Below are 12,921 nucleotides of genomic sequence, written 5' to 3' on the forward strand. Positions count from 1 at the left end.
TCCCTCTTTCTTTTCACCCTCTACTCCTTCTATACTTTCTTCTTCCTCTCTCTTCCTTCTTCTTCCCTACCTCACCTTTGCTCCTGCTCTTCCTCTTTCCCTTCCTACCCTCTCCTTCCTTTTCTCTCCCTTCCATCCTCCTTTCCTTTCTCCCTCCCTCCCTTCTCTACTTTCCTCCTTCCTCCTCTCCTTCCCCTTCCTTCTTCCCGTACCTTTCGCCTACTCCTGCTCTTCCTCTTTCCCTTCCTACCCTCTCTCCTCCTCTTTCTTCCGATCCATCCTCTCTCCTTACCCTCTTTCCTTCTCTCCCTCCCTTCTCTACTTTCCTCCTTCCCCTTTCTTCTTCCCATACCTTCTCCTACTCCTGCTCTTCCCCTTCCCCTCCTACCCCTCTCTCTCTCTTCTCTCCTTTCCATCCTCCTCTTACCTCCTTCTTCTTTCCCCCCTCTTCCTTTCATTCTCTCCTCCTTTCTCCCTTCCTTTTTCTACCATTATTGGTGCGCCTAGAAAAGATGGTTGCAAAGAGTTCGAGCCCCCCACCCTCTTTTGCTGAAGGGCCTCTTTGACAGCCAAGGGGGGGAGAGGATGTGGACCCCCCCCCTCCGCCTTCCTTTCCCGGCCAGCAGCGGGCAAAGGCTGCCGTAGGAAGGCTCCCGCTGCGCCGGGATCCTTTGTCTCTTTGAAGAAGGAGGGAAGGGGGCAGCCGGGAAGACCCCCCACTCACTCCTTCCTTCCTTCTTCGTTCCTTCCTTCGTCCCACTGGCGGTGGCTCTGGGCTCGCCTTGTCAATCACCGCTGCCCGGGAGCCACAGGGTCGCCCCGCGCTCCCGCAGACCCGCATCATCGGCTTGGAAAGTCATCATTAGACTCCCTCGGCCATGCCGCTTTGGGTTCAGCAGCAGCTGCTCCTGCTGCCGCCGCCGCCGCCGCCGGGACTCCGCTGCCGCCTTTTGGCCGCTCATGGAGCGCTAGCGAGCACCATGGCCGCGCCTCCCGCCTTCCGCCCGCGGCTCCCTCTGCTGCAGTCCCTCTTTCTGCTCTTCGCCTGGGCACTCCGCGCTAAGGTAAAGGGGCCAGAGGCGGCGGGGGTGGGGTGGGGAGCGCGGCGGTGGGCGACTTCCAGCCGCCGCTGCACTTTGGGAGGGGGGGATTTTGTGCACCCTTCCCCGAGATCCTCGAAAGGCAGTTTTGCAATGTGCATGGAAGCAGTTTTGCAATGTGCATGCAAGAAGTTTTTGCAACGTGCATGCAAGGAGTTTTGCAACGTGCATGCAAGAAGTTTTGCAACGTGCATGCAAGGAGTTTTGCAACGTGCATGCAAGGAGTTTTGCAACGTGCATGCAAGCGGTTTTGCAACGTGCATGCAAGCAGTTTTGCAATGTGCATGCAAGCAGTTTTGCAATGTGCATGCAAGCAGATGCATCCGGCCGCCCCATTTCGGAGAAGTAAATCCACCCCCCCCCGAATGATCCGTTCTCATGGCTGACCGTCGCTCAACGACTCGGATCTGTCGCGGATCTCGGCTCCGAAGCGACCTCTTTTTCCTAGGGCGTTTCCCGCCCCGTCCCTTTTAAAAATGCTGGGCTCAGCGCTGAGCAAGGAGACAAAATGCGTGGAAACGACAGCGCTGGTTTCGCTTGCCCTGCCCTCTTGCAACTTCCCGCGGCGTCTGCTTTATAATCCAGGCTGGGATTTTATTTATTTTTATTTTATTTTATTTGTTTTGCTTTATTTTTGCCCGTTGCAGCTGGTTCCTCTCTCCGCAACTCATGGCATGGGCACTAGTTGGCTTTAAAAAGCGTCTTTGGTCGAATGGAATTGGGGCAGAAAATGGACAGGCGTAGGGGGTTGGTGGTTTATCAAGTCCTGGGTTGAATCACTGTAACCCTGTCCTACCTGAAAATTCAGGATTTCTGAGTGATACATTTTTTAATTTCAAACACGTAAACCATCAACAAAAAAAACACATGACTTAAAAACAACATAGGAACAATACGTTCCATCGTATATCATACCGCAGTTCCGAATCTGTTTCTTTGCAGTTAGTGTTTTCCCTACTATACATTTCTATCTTACATTCATGGTCCCCTTATTCGTTATCCATTTTATGTACATTTCTTTATTTGTGTGTTATTTGTGCTGATAAATAAATAAAGGGAGACTAGTATAGATCTATTTCAAGCTATTTAGCTCTCATCAGCTAGCCATACCCTTACTGGGATTCGAACCTGGGCTGTATTATCTATACTAGTCTCCCTTTATTATCAGCACAAATAAAACACCAATATAACAAAGGCAACGGTAATATATATATATATATATATATATATATATATATATATATATATATATATATATATCTATATATATATTATATATTAAGTCATCTATACTAGTCTCCCTTTATTTATTTATCAGCATAAATATAACAATATATATATATGTGTGTGTGTGTGTGTGTGGGTTTTAATTTGTGCTGATAAATAAATAAAGGGAGACTAGTATAGATCTATTTCAAGCTATTTAGCTCTCATCAGCTAGCCATACCCTTACTGGGATTTGAACCTTATATATATAGGGTTTCTGTCGTGATGGACTCTTGTGACGAGCCGATTGACAGATGATGGAAGCAGTTAGCTTCCTCCCATAATTGGGGCTTACCAGGGGTTGTGACACTAAAATATTTCTTTATTTATTTAAGCTTAGTTACTTAGGACCAAATATTATTTACCTATATTATGTATATTTTTACTGTCATTTGTTCTCTTACATACAGATTATAGATATACATTCACATACTTATTCTTTTTCTTTGCCATTCTTATATTATTATCCCATTTGGAAGGCTTAGGGTTAGGGTTCAGGTTTCAGGATTTCTATTCTATTCTATTTATTGAATTTATAGGCCGCCCAATCCCGGAGGACTCCGGGCGGCTTACAGAAATAAGAAATATTAAAAAGATTAAAACAAATAAAACACAACAAATTAAAAGAAACACAACATGCACCCAGTCTAAGCGGGGCTGGACCTCAATCAAGAGGTCAACAGCCCCAGGCCTGCTGGAAAAGCCAAGTTTTGATAGCTTTTCGGAAGGCCATGAGAGTGGGTAGGGTCCGGATCTCGGGGGGTAGTTCGTTCCATAGGGCCGGAGCGGCAACAGAGAAGGCCCTACTCCGGAGCGTTGCCAGCCGGCATTGTCCAGCTGATGACACCTGGAGAAGGCCCATCCTGTGCGATCTTATCGGTCTTAGGGAGGTATGCGGCAGAAGGCAGTCTCGTAGATATCCGGGTCCTAGGCCATGTAGGGCTTTAAAGGTGGATAACCAGCACCTTGAATCGTGCTCGGAGACCAATGGGGAGCCAGTGCAGCTCGCGGAGGATAGGTGTAGTATGGATGTACCTTGGTACACCAGTATCGCTCGCGCGGCTGCATTCTGGAGTAATTGTAGTCTCCGAACACTTTTCAGGGGCAGCCCCAAGTAGAGCGCGAAGATTTGGTGGTGGTGGTTGGTTGTTTTTTAAAAAAAATTATTATTGAATCTTAAATCTTACCCGGGTGTTATACCAACACTCAAGGTGGCTTGCAGCAATAAAAATAGGAATAAGGACACAAAATAATTTGTTAACATCAAAATCAAAATTAATTAAAACAATTAAAAAGTTAAAGAGAAAGAGAAGGAGAGAGGGTAGGAAGGAGAAGAGAGAGGGTAGGAGTAGGGGAGAGGTAAGGGAAGAAGGAAGGGGAAGGAGAGGAGGAAGGAAGTAGAGAAGGAAGGGAGGGAGAAAAGAAAGGGAAATAAAGTGGTGTTAATACAGGCCCTAGGGATGGTAAACAAAGCAACCCAAATTGATTATAACCTTTTAAATGGAATAACCAAAGTATAAGAATGGCAAAGAAAAAGAATAATTATGTGAATGTATACCTATAACTGTATGTAAGAGAATAAATGACAGAAAATATAAAGCACAATATAGGTAAATAATATTTGGTTATAAATAGCTAAGTATAAATAAATATAGAATTGTACATAAAAATGGATAACGAATAAGGGAACCATGAACGCAAGATAGAAATGTATAGGAGGGAAAACACTAACTGCAAAGGAAACCGATACGGAACTGCTGTATGATATACAATGGAACTTATTGTTCCTATGTTGTTTTAAGTCATGTGTCTGTTTCTGTTGATGTGTTTATGTGTTTAAAATAAAAATTTATAATTTTTTTTTTAAAGTTAAAGCTTGCCAAAGGGATGCATTTTAACCACCTTCCTAAATAATGGGAGCCCAGCAGGAGCCTAACCCCGTCCTTTAAAAAGGGTTGTATAGCTTGGAGATATTCAACAGAAGACCCTTGCCCAAGTCCCTGATTGTCCATCTTCTGGCAGCAAGGCAGTGGTGGGTTTCAAAAATTGTTGGAACCTACTCTGTGGGTGTGGCCTCCTTTGTGGGAGTGGCTTGCCACCCATGTGACCGAATGGGAGTGGCTTGCCGCCCATGTGACCAGATATGAAATTATGAATTAGTACTTAGGTCGGTTCAAGTAGCTATTCAGAAACTCTGGCATTGAAGCATGCAAGTCTTAAAGCTGTCAAGTTACAAGATCCTTGCCAGTGGTGGGTTTCAAAAAAATGTTGGAACCTCTTCTGTAGGTGTGGCCTGCTTTCCGGGTCCACTGGCGGAACCTCTTCTAACCGGTTCGGTAGATTTGACGAACCGGTTCTACCAAATAGGTGCGAACTGGTAGGAACCCACCTCTGCAGCAGGGGCATTTTCAAAGGAACTCTTCTGCTTATATCAGGGCTGGCTAGATTAATGTTCGAACAGGCAGTCCAGCAATTAAGCCGTATCCCTATTTAGGATTTTGAAGTTCAAAAAGGCATCTTAGGTTGTGCCAATAGCTATGATAACCAGTGAAAATGTTTCTAGTACTGACGACATGATCTCAGAGCCATGCAAGATTCAATAATTTGGCCCCGTACTTTCTGGACATTTTTCATGAGTAGACTAAAGGGCATTCATTGCATGTCAAGATGAGTTGCAACTAAGGTGTTCTGTCAAGTAGCTCAGGAAGGTTACTCAGGTGGCCCATTAGCTGTTGTTGTGCGTATTATTTCTTCATCACACACAACCCCTTTGCAAATCCAATGACAATGATGGTCAAAGAGTATTCTTATCCTAAAGGAAAATAAACTTTACCTTAATCAAGTCCAGTTTTCTTTTTATTAATAGCACTTCTGACTTGTCTGGATATAATTTCAGCTTATTCCCCCACATCCAGGTTTATTATCAAAATTAAGAATGTATCAAATCATGTCGATTGTTTCCTTGAAATTTTATTCATTTATTTATTAAATTTGTTAGTCTCCCATCTCACTGCAAGGCATTAAATTAAAAGCGTGACCCGACAAAGGCGCGCAGACAAAAGTGGTGAGAAAGCCGCGGCGAGAAAGCCGCGACATCGAAATCGCGCCCACAACAGCGCGCTGACAAAACCGCGCCCACAAAAGCACGATTAGGGTGAGGTTAGGGTTAGGGTTAGGGTTATTACCTTGTTTTTGTGTTGTTTGTTGATGGCGCGCATTTGTCGGCGCCTGTTGTGGGCGCGATTTCGACATCGCGTTTTCTCGCTGCAGTTTTGTCGGCATGCTTTTGTCATGGGCGCATTTGTCGGTGAACCAATTAAAAGGTAGGGAGCGATAGAACTGGCTGTCATCATCTTGCTGATGGCACCCATTCCGAAACTTCAGTGATTTCATGTAAATCTGAAAAAGCTTAGGAAGCCAGATAGAAAATCACATTTGGGCGTGAACAGGAGGTGTCAAAAATACCTTCTGAATATTTGTTTCAATGTCCTATCTGAGCATCCAGTGACTAGCAGGATATCTCCACCTGAACCTTCCTATTCTTCTCTTGAATATAGTACCTTTTATAGAAAGAACATTTCACCTTTGGGGTGATCAAAGTATAGTAGGAATGAATTTGCTGTACCTGTTTCTACTGCATCTAAACTTTTAAGACGTGGGTCAGAGAAGTGGCTTATCCTGACATTTTCTCTGCCGTTTTAAAGAATGTCGAGTTGCACAACATTGGGAAACAAAATCTATGGAAATAAGGGTGTGTCATGCACAGGCCCAGTTCATGCATCTTAACTGCTTTCTCTTTCATGTATCATGTTTACAATCGGTAATAACCAAATGTAGTCAGTTATAATAAATACGTTAAAAGATTTTGCTTTCTGGAAAAGTCAACTATACGTTGTTTATTTCAGAAGAATAGGTCTTTTCCCTGTTTTTCTTTCTTAGCTTTTAGATTACTTATCCTCAGAACATTTTGAAGAAGAATTGCCAGACTTTCCCTATGTCATTTTAGACGGGAAAGAAGGCTGGGTTCCTACCAGGCTGAGTCCCCTTCGGGGAAAAGGGCAGCATATAAATGTAATAAATCCAAATCTAAATCCAGTTCACACCAGTTTGGTAGAACCAATTTCCAATTTCCAATTTTAATAGATTTGTATGCCGCCCAATCCCGAAGGACTCCAGGCGGCTTACATAAAAAACAGGTTAAGAGCATTTAAAAAAATTAAAATACAGAACAAAGATGAGTTAAAGGAGGGCACAACATACACTCGATCTTAATGGGGCTGAAGATCAATCTAGATCAACAGCCCCAGGCCTGCCGGAACAGCCAGGTCTTACAGACTTACGGAAGGCCAAAAGAGTGGTGGAGGGTCCGGATCTCAGGGGGTAGGTCATTCCAGAGGGCCGGGGCAGCTACAGAGAAGGCTCCCCCGCGGAACCGCCAGACGGCACTGCGCAGTCGATGGTACTCGGAGAAGGCCCGCCCTGTGCGATCTTATTGGATGCTGGGAGGTATGTTGCAGGAGGCGGTCACGGAGATCAAATCTATCAAACCGGTTTAGAAGAGGTTCCACCAGTGGACCCGGAAAGCAGGCCACACCTACAGAAGAGGTTCCAAAATTTTTTGAAACCCACCACTGGTGTATTCATTTAGCCTTTTGTGAGACATGCAAAGACATACCTTCTGACTTGACCAATCTGAAATTCCAATTAGAACCCTGCGCTATTTAATAATTCTTCTTCCCCACAGTTTGAAAAAGTTCTCCATCACACCCTTTCATTATTCCAGAACACCCATTGAGGATCCAGGCTCTGCCATTAAATGAAGGAGGTAACCCCTCCCCATTTTAGTCCACTTGCTTTAGCTGCCCTAGATTTCATGGATCACTGAACATTGTAACCCTTTTTCAGAAACCCCACAGGAAACCCTCCTCCAGCCTTTGAATAAGAAAGAGTCACCTCTTTTCCTATCCATGGGACGGGGAGCACTGCTGCTCCTTTCAAAAGCATCTCAGTTATTTTCCCATGCAAGAACCCCAGATCTCTACTAGCTGGAAAGATGTCCCAGCTCTCTGTGTTCAAAATAGATGCACACTTGCCATTAGGCAAGCTTTACTTTCCCCATCACCTTGCCTCCTTCAGATGCTCGCACTGATACGTAAGCATTTAGTAAGTAAAATCTTTATTACGGTCAAAGACCAGCAATACACATTAGTTTTTACACTATATTAAAAAATACTAACATTAAGATATAATTAAAAAGTATTGACATTAAAAGTGGATAATAACATAATGGTTCAAAGATTGTTAGAGGGATGTCCAGATAATTGGTGCAAGATGGTACTATACTTCTGTAGCCAATTTTTTCTTATGGACATTGCAGCAGCACAGAACTTTGCCACTGCATACGTGGTAACCGGGTTAGTGTCCTGGAGGAGGAAGCCTAGATAAAAATGGTCTGCCCTCCCTGGCAATCTCTCTAATAAGGGGAGAATATGTGCAGACCTACAAGCTCTGTATAGCTCGCAGTGTAATAGAACATGTGAATTATCTTCCACTTCTCCTTTACCACCTATACAAACCCGTTCGCTATAGGTGTTCTCTTATACCTGCCCTGGAGGAGTGCTGAAGGAAGAATGTTAAATCTGGCTCTGAAGAAAGCTATTCTTTGTTTTGGGGAGATCATTTAGATATCTTGCCGATTCCCACACACCCTGTTTGATTCTGTCCCTACTGTGGAGAGGCAACCTATTTAGTTCTTCTTGGAACTCCATGTCCCTCATTCTATTACTACTTGCTTTGCTTGCTCAAAGCCTAGGGACATTAAGAATAATGGTGAGAGCCCATAAGAGCCCAGCTTGTGATCCATTGCCTGTTTCCAGGGGGAAGGGAAGTTGTCAGTCAACACTAGTGGGGACAGTCCCTCTGGAAAGAAATGCATTTTAAGCCAATAAATGATCATCATCTTCCAGGCTCTTACCTGAATTTGAGGCATGCCTGTCTCAATTCTTAACTGGGCATTTGGAGTTCCATTGGGTGCAGCTAAAATGGCTCGCAGGAATTTGGTTTGTATGGATTCTAAAAAGTTTCTCTTTGCAAGGATTCCTGTTTCTGCCCCGTAAAGAATTTGTGCCAATGTTTTGACCTCAAAAAGTTTTAAGGCAGCAGGTACTAACTGACCTCCGATACGTAAGCATTAGTTTTCCTGAAATTGTAGAAAAACAGAAGCAGCATGCAGTGCTAATGACATCATCACCTCTCATGGATAGAAAGGTAATCATGATGTAGTATGCTGCTTTTTTGTATTGCTGTAGCAACTACCGGTAGTAACATTCCAGGAGATATAGCAGCTCCTGTCCATTTTCCACTCCTTTCCACACTCACTGCCACTCTCTGGAAGATTCAGAACAGTGACTCATACAGATCTGCAGTAGACAGTCTTTCATGTTCTAGAATTCATAGCTTACAGTATCTGTTCTGACCCCCCTCGTCCCACACCAACACACACTCCGAGCCAAAGATAAGTTACAGCATTTAATTAACAGACAGACAGGTCCTTGGCAGCAAACCGGCACAGACAAGCTGGGGCAGCAATCCAGCACAGATAAGTCGTGGCAGCAATCCAGCCTGCCAAGCTCACAATCATGTTCTTCAATGTTAATTCCTGTGTTGACTTCTGCGAGAGGGGCGTGTGCACAAGCAGTCTTTTTATAGTCTGGAGAGGAGCCTAATGACCACCAGCTGAGTGCAATTACCTCCTGTACTTTCGCAACTGTTCCTGATGCCTATTAGCTCTTCGGTGCCGGGCATCCAAGAACAACTCACTGCTGACTTCTGGATCATTCTCCCTTGTCTCCTCCCCACTGATCCAAGGCTCAAGTGCCTCCTGGTGGCCAGCCTCTCTGCGCCCTGCTCAGAGTCGGAACCCTGTCCAGGGTCCTCCACATCCTCCAGAGCCAATTCATAGGGCCCCTCGCTGTTGGAGTCTGGTGGCAGCTCCAACGGCTCCTGCTGGGCCACAACAAGTATCTATGTCCTAAGTGATAGTAATTCTGTCAGGAACTGATTGCAGAGGCTCAAATGAAGCCTACTTTATTTCTCTATAGCATCTCAATCAATTCTGTTTTCTCTATATATTCACAAATTTATCTAACCATCCAGAGCAATGCTGGAAAATGGTATGGCTGCAGGTGATATAAGAGAAATTCAGGTAAAAGTAAAGGTTCCCCTCTTACATATGCTAGTCGTTCCCGACTTTAGGGGGCGGTGCTCATCTCCATTTCAAAGCGTAAGAGCCAGCGCTGTCTGAAGACGTCTCCGTGGTCATGTAGCCAGCATGACTAAATGCTGAAGGTGGACGGAACGCTGTTACCTTCCCACCAAAGGTGGCTCCTATTTTTCTACTTGCATTTTTATAGGCTTTCGAACCGCTAGGTTGGCAGAAGCTGGGACAAGTAACGGGAGCTCACTCCGTTACATGGCGCTAGGGATTCGAACCGGTGAACTGCTGACCTTTCTGATTGACAAACTCAGCGTCTTAGCCACTGAGCCACTGATATACAGGAAAGTTATTGTATGTTTCATATTTTATCTCAGTCTGCAAATAATGTACATGTATCCAACAGTGTACATCAGAAGAACCAAAACGCTGTCATATAGCAAAATGTGGATCTAGGAATCGCTTGTGAGGTTAGAAAATTGAGATCTGGGAGTAATTCTGGAGTTCTTAAGGTAACCTTTCCCTGTTTGTGTCAGGACAGTAATGAAGCAGCAGAAGAAGCTGGTACCTGGAATGAAGAGGTCACCAAATGGTGGGGAGAATGGAGCTCCTGGTCTACATGTTCCCGCACCTGTGGAGGAGGTGTGATGTCAAGAGAGAGGCACTGCTTATGGCAGCGGTAAGTAGTTGACCAAGGCCCCTTGACAGAAATGTGGGACCAGAGGTGGGTTCCTGCCAGTTCGCACCAGTTCGGTAGAACCGGTTCGTCAAATCTACCGAACCGGTTAGAAGAGCCAAGGTGGCGCAGTGGTTAAATGCAGCACTGCAGGCTACTGCTAGATCAGCAGTTCAGCGGTTCAAATCTCACCGGCTCAGGGTTGACTCAGCCTTCCATCCTTCCGAGGTGGGTAAAATGAGGACCCAGATTGTTGGGGGCAATATGCTGACTCTCTGTAAACCGCTTAGAGAGGGCTGAAAGCCCTATGAAGCGGTATATAAGTCTAACTGCTATTGCTATATTGCTAAGAGGTTCCACCAGTGGACCCAGAAAGCAGGCCACACCTACAAAAATTCCAAAATTTTTTGAAACCCACCACTGACACACACATGCACACACTCACACACACTCACAGACAGACAGACAGACTCACACAGAGAGAGAAAGAAAGGAAGAAAAAAGAAAGAAAAAGTGAGAGAGAGATGAAAGAAAAAAAGGAAAAAGGGACAGAGAGACAAAAGGAAGGAAAGAGAGAGAGAGAGAGAGAGAGAGAGAAAACACATGGCCGGCAAGCCACTCCCACAAAGGAGGCCACACCCACAGAGTACGTTCGAAAATTTTTGAAACCCACCACTGTGTGGGACCTTTAGTGGATAAGCCAATTTTACCATCACAGTACATTTGGCATTAAAAAAAAAACTGATTGAGATATGACAGCAATTCACCAAATCACTTTTTCTCCGTGTGGCTCTATTTTTCTAACTTCCTCTTCGTAGATAATTTTCATAATCCTCGCTGTTTTCTCTTTATTTTCTTGAGATTCAGCAACTAACAACTTGAGTTGATTCCCTGATTTAAGTGCAGGGAAGCTACGGTTTGTATAAGGAGATGATAGATTTTTGTTTCCCCTGAGGAATCCTATACTCCCATCCTTAGCCCAGTTGCTTAAATGTCTATCTAGCTAACCGTGCCGAACTTCAACCTGTACTCAAGAGTTGAATAAACTCCAGGGAGGCAGCTATTTTAATCTGCTGCTCCAGATCCCTGGATGCTAATGAGAACCGGCATTGGTGACTTCTCCTGACTATGCTTCTCCACATTTCTTCTTCCTATTCTATATAAACGTACTTCTGAAGGGTGAAACCATTCCTCTTTCTTGCTATCAAAATTGTGTGAGTTTATGTATGTCCTTTTATGCCGCATGGCTCCATAATTGAAATCTGGATATGCTGAGGTTCTTCCTCAGTGTTGGGTTTAAATTCCTGTTCCAACCAGTACAGTTGGAACAGGCCCGGCGGCGTCCTCTGGACGCACGCAGCACGCACCTGCGCATAGCGTGCACATGCATCTTAGCGCCTCCGCGACGCTCCAGCTGCTCTGCAGAGCGTCACATAGGCCCTGTACGTGCCATGCGCGGAAGCGCAGAAGCCTTAAACACAGGTAAGGAGCTCGGGCGGGTGGGCGGGCCCTCCGGAGCACCGTACTCGAATGGTCCGGTGCTCCGGGCTGGCTCCGGTACGCCCATACCGGAGCTTACCGCCTGCAACCCACCACTGTTCTTCCTGGAAATAACCCTGATTCTCAATGTAGTTAGAAATAAGCTTACTTTTGGCAAGGGAAAGCAGGCTCTCCTTTTAAGAACCAACTAGTAGGATCGCCTGCCACCTACCATTTGCCTCTCCAACTTTAAAAAATGTCTATTTTGTGGCAAAACAGGTCTTAAAATCAGGTATGACTCACTTAACAACCACTTAACAGTGGAAATTCTGGTACCAACTGTGGTTGTAAGTCCAGGACTACCTATATTAGCTAAATTAAGAGCAAAAGTCTAAAAGACTCCACTAAAAGAAGGAGCCACCTGTCTTCCTAATGGTTGAAGTTCTACCATCCGGTTATTCAGGCTTAGCAAGTACTTTAGGATCGAAGTTAGGCAGGGGGAAGTAAGTTTCTTTGACAGCACTCCAACCTGTTCTGATACGTAGAATTTGATATTGTGATAAAGTTAAGCTTGGACATGCTTAAAGTCCAATCCTATTTTTGTTTCCTGGGAATAAGTCCTATTTATCTTGAGCTGGCTTAATTTCACTCTGAAAAAATTGTGTTGCTATTCAGCTTTGGAAGTCAAATTCAGACGCGCTGGAGTAGAATGTTAGTTAATGCTGAGGAAATCGGTTCACCGACAAATGCGCGCTCGACAAAAGCGCGCCGATGAAACCGCAGCGAGAGAACTGCGAGCTCTAAATCGCGCTGATGAATGAGCGCAGAAGCGCGCCGACAACGGCGCGCCGAAAAAAGTGCGCCTTCAACAAACAATAACCGTGAGTTCTAAACCTAACCCTAACCCTAACCTTAAACCTAACCCTAAACCTAACCCTGAACCTAACTCTGAACCTAACCCTTACCTTAACTGAAATCGCGGTTTTGTCAGCGTGTTGTTGTGGGTGCGTTTATGATGTCGCGGTTTTGTCGGCACGGTTTTGTCGGCGCGCTTTTGTCATGCGCACATTTGTCGGGTCACGGAGGAAATTACAGTTAACTATTTGGAGATATTCTGAATATTTTTCTGGATGCAATAGATTTAAATGGAGATTTCTTGTTCATATTTAAGCTAAAGAAAATTGCAG

The 12,921-nt window shown here is 44.8% G+C and overlaps 1 protein-coding gene across 1 annotated transcript in view; it reads left to right on the forward strand.

Annotated features, from left to right (window-relative positions):
• Positions 1-878: 878 nt before the first annotated feature.
• LOC116514953 (ADAMTS-like protein 2) overlaps positions 879-12,921 on the forward strand; it is a 55,149-nt gene continuing 43,106 nt past the window's right edge. The window contains 2 exon segments of the mRNA XM_032226799.1: positions 879-1,064; positions 10,092-10,258. Of these exon segments, the coding sequence (XP_032082690.1) occupies positions 879-1,064; positions 10,092-10,258 (353 nt within the window).

This window comes from Thamnophis elegans, chromosome 11, assembly GCF_009769535.1.
Source record: "Thamnophis elegans isolate rThaEle1 chromosome 11, rThaEle1.pri, whole genome shotgun sequence".
In the NCBI taxonomy this organism is placed as follows: domain Eukaryota; kingdom Metazoa; phylum Chordata; class Lepidosauria; order Squamata; family Colubridae; genus Thamnophis; species Thamnophis elegans.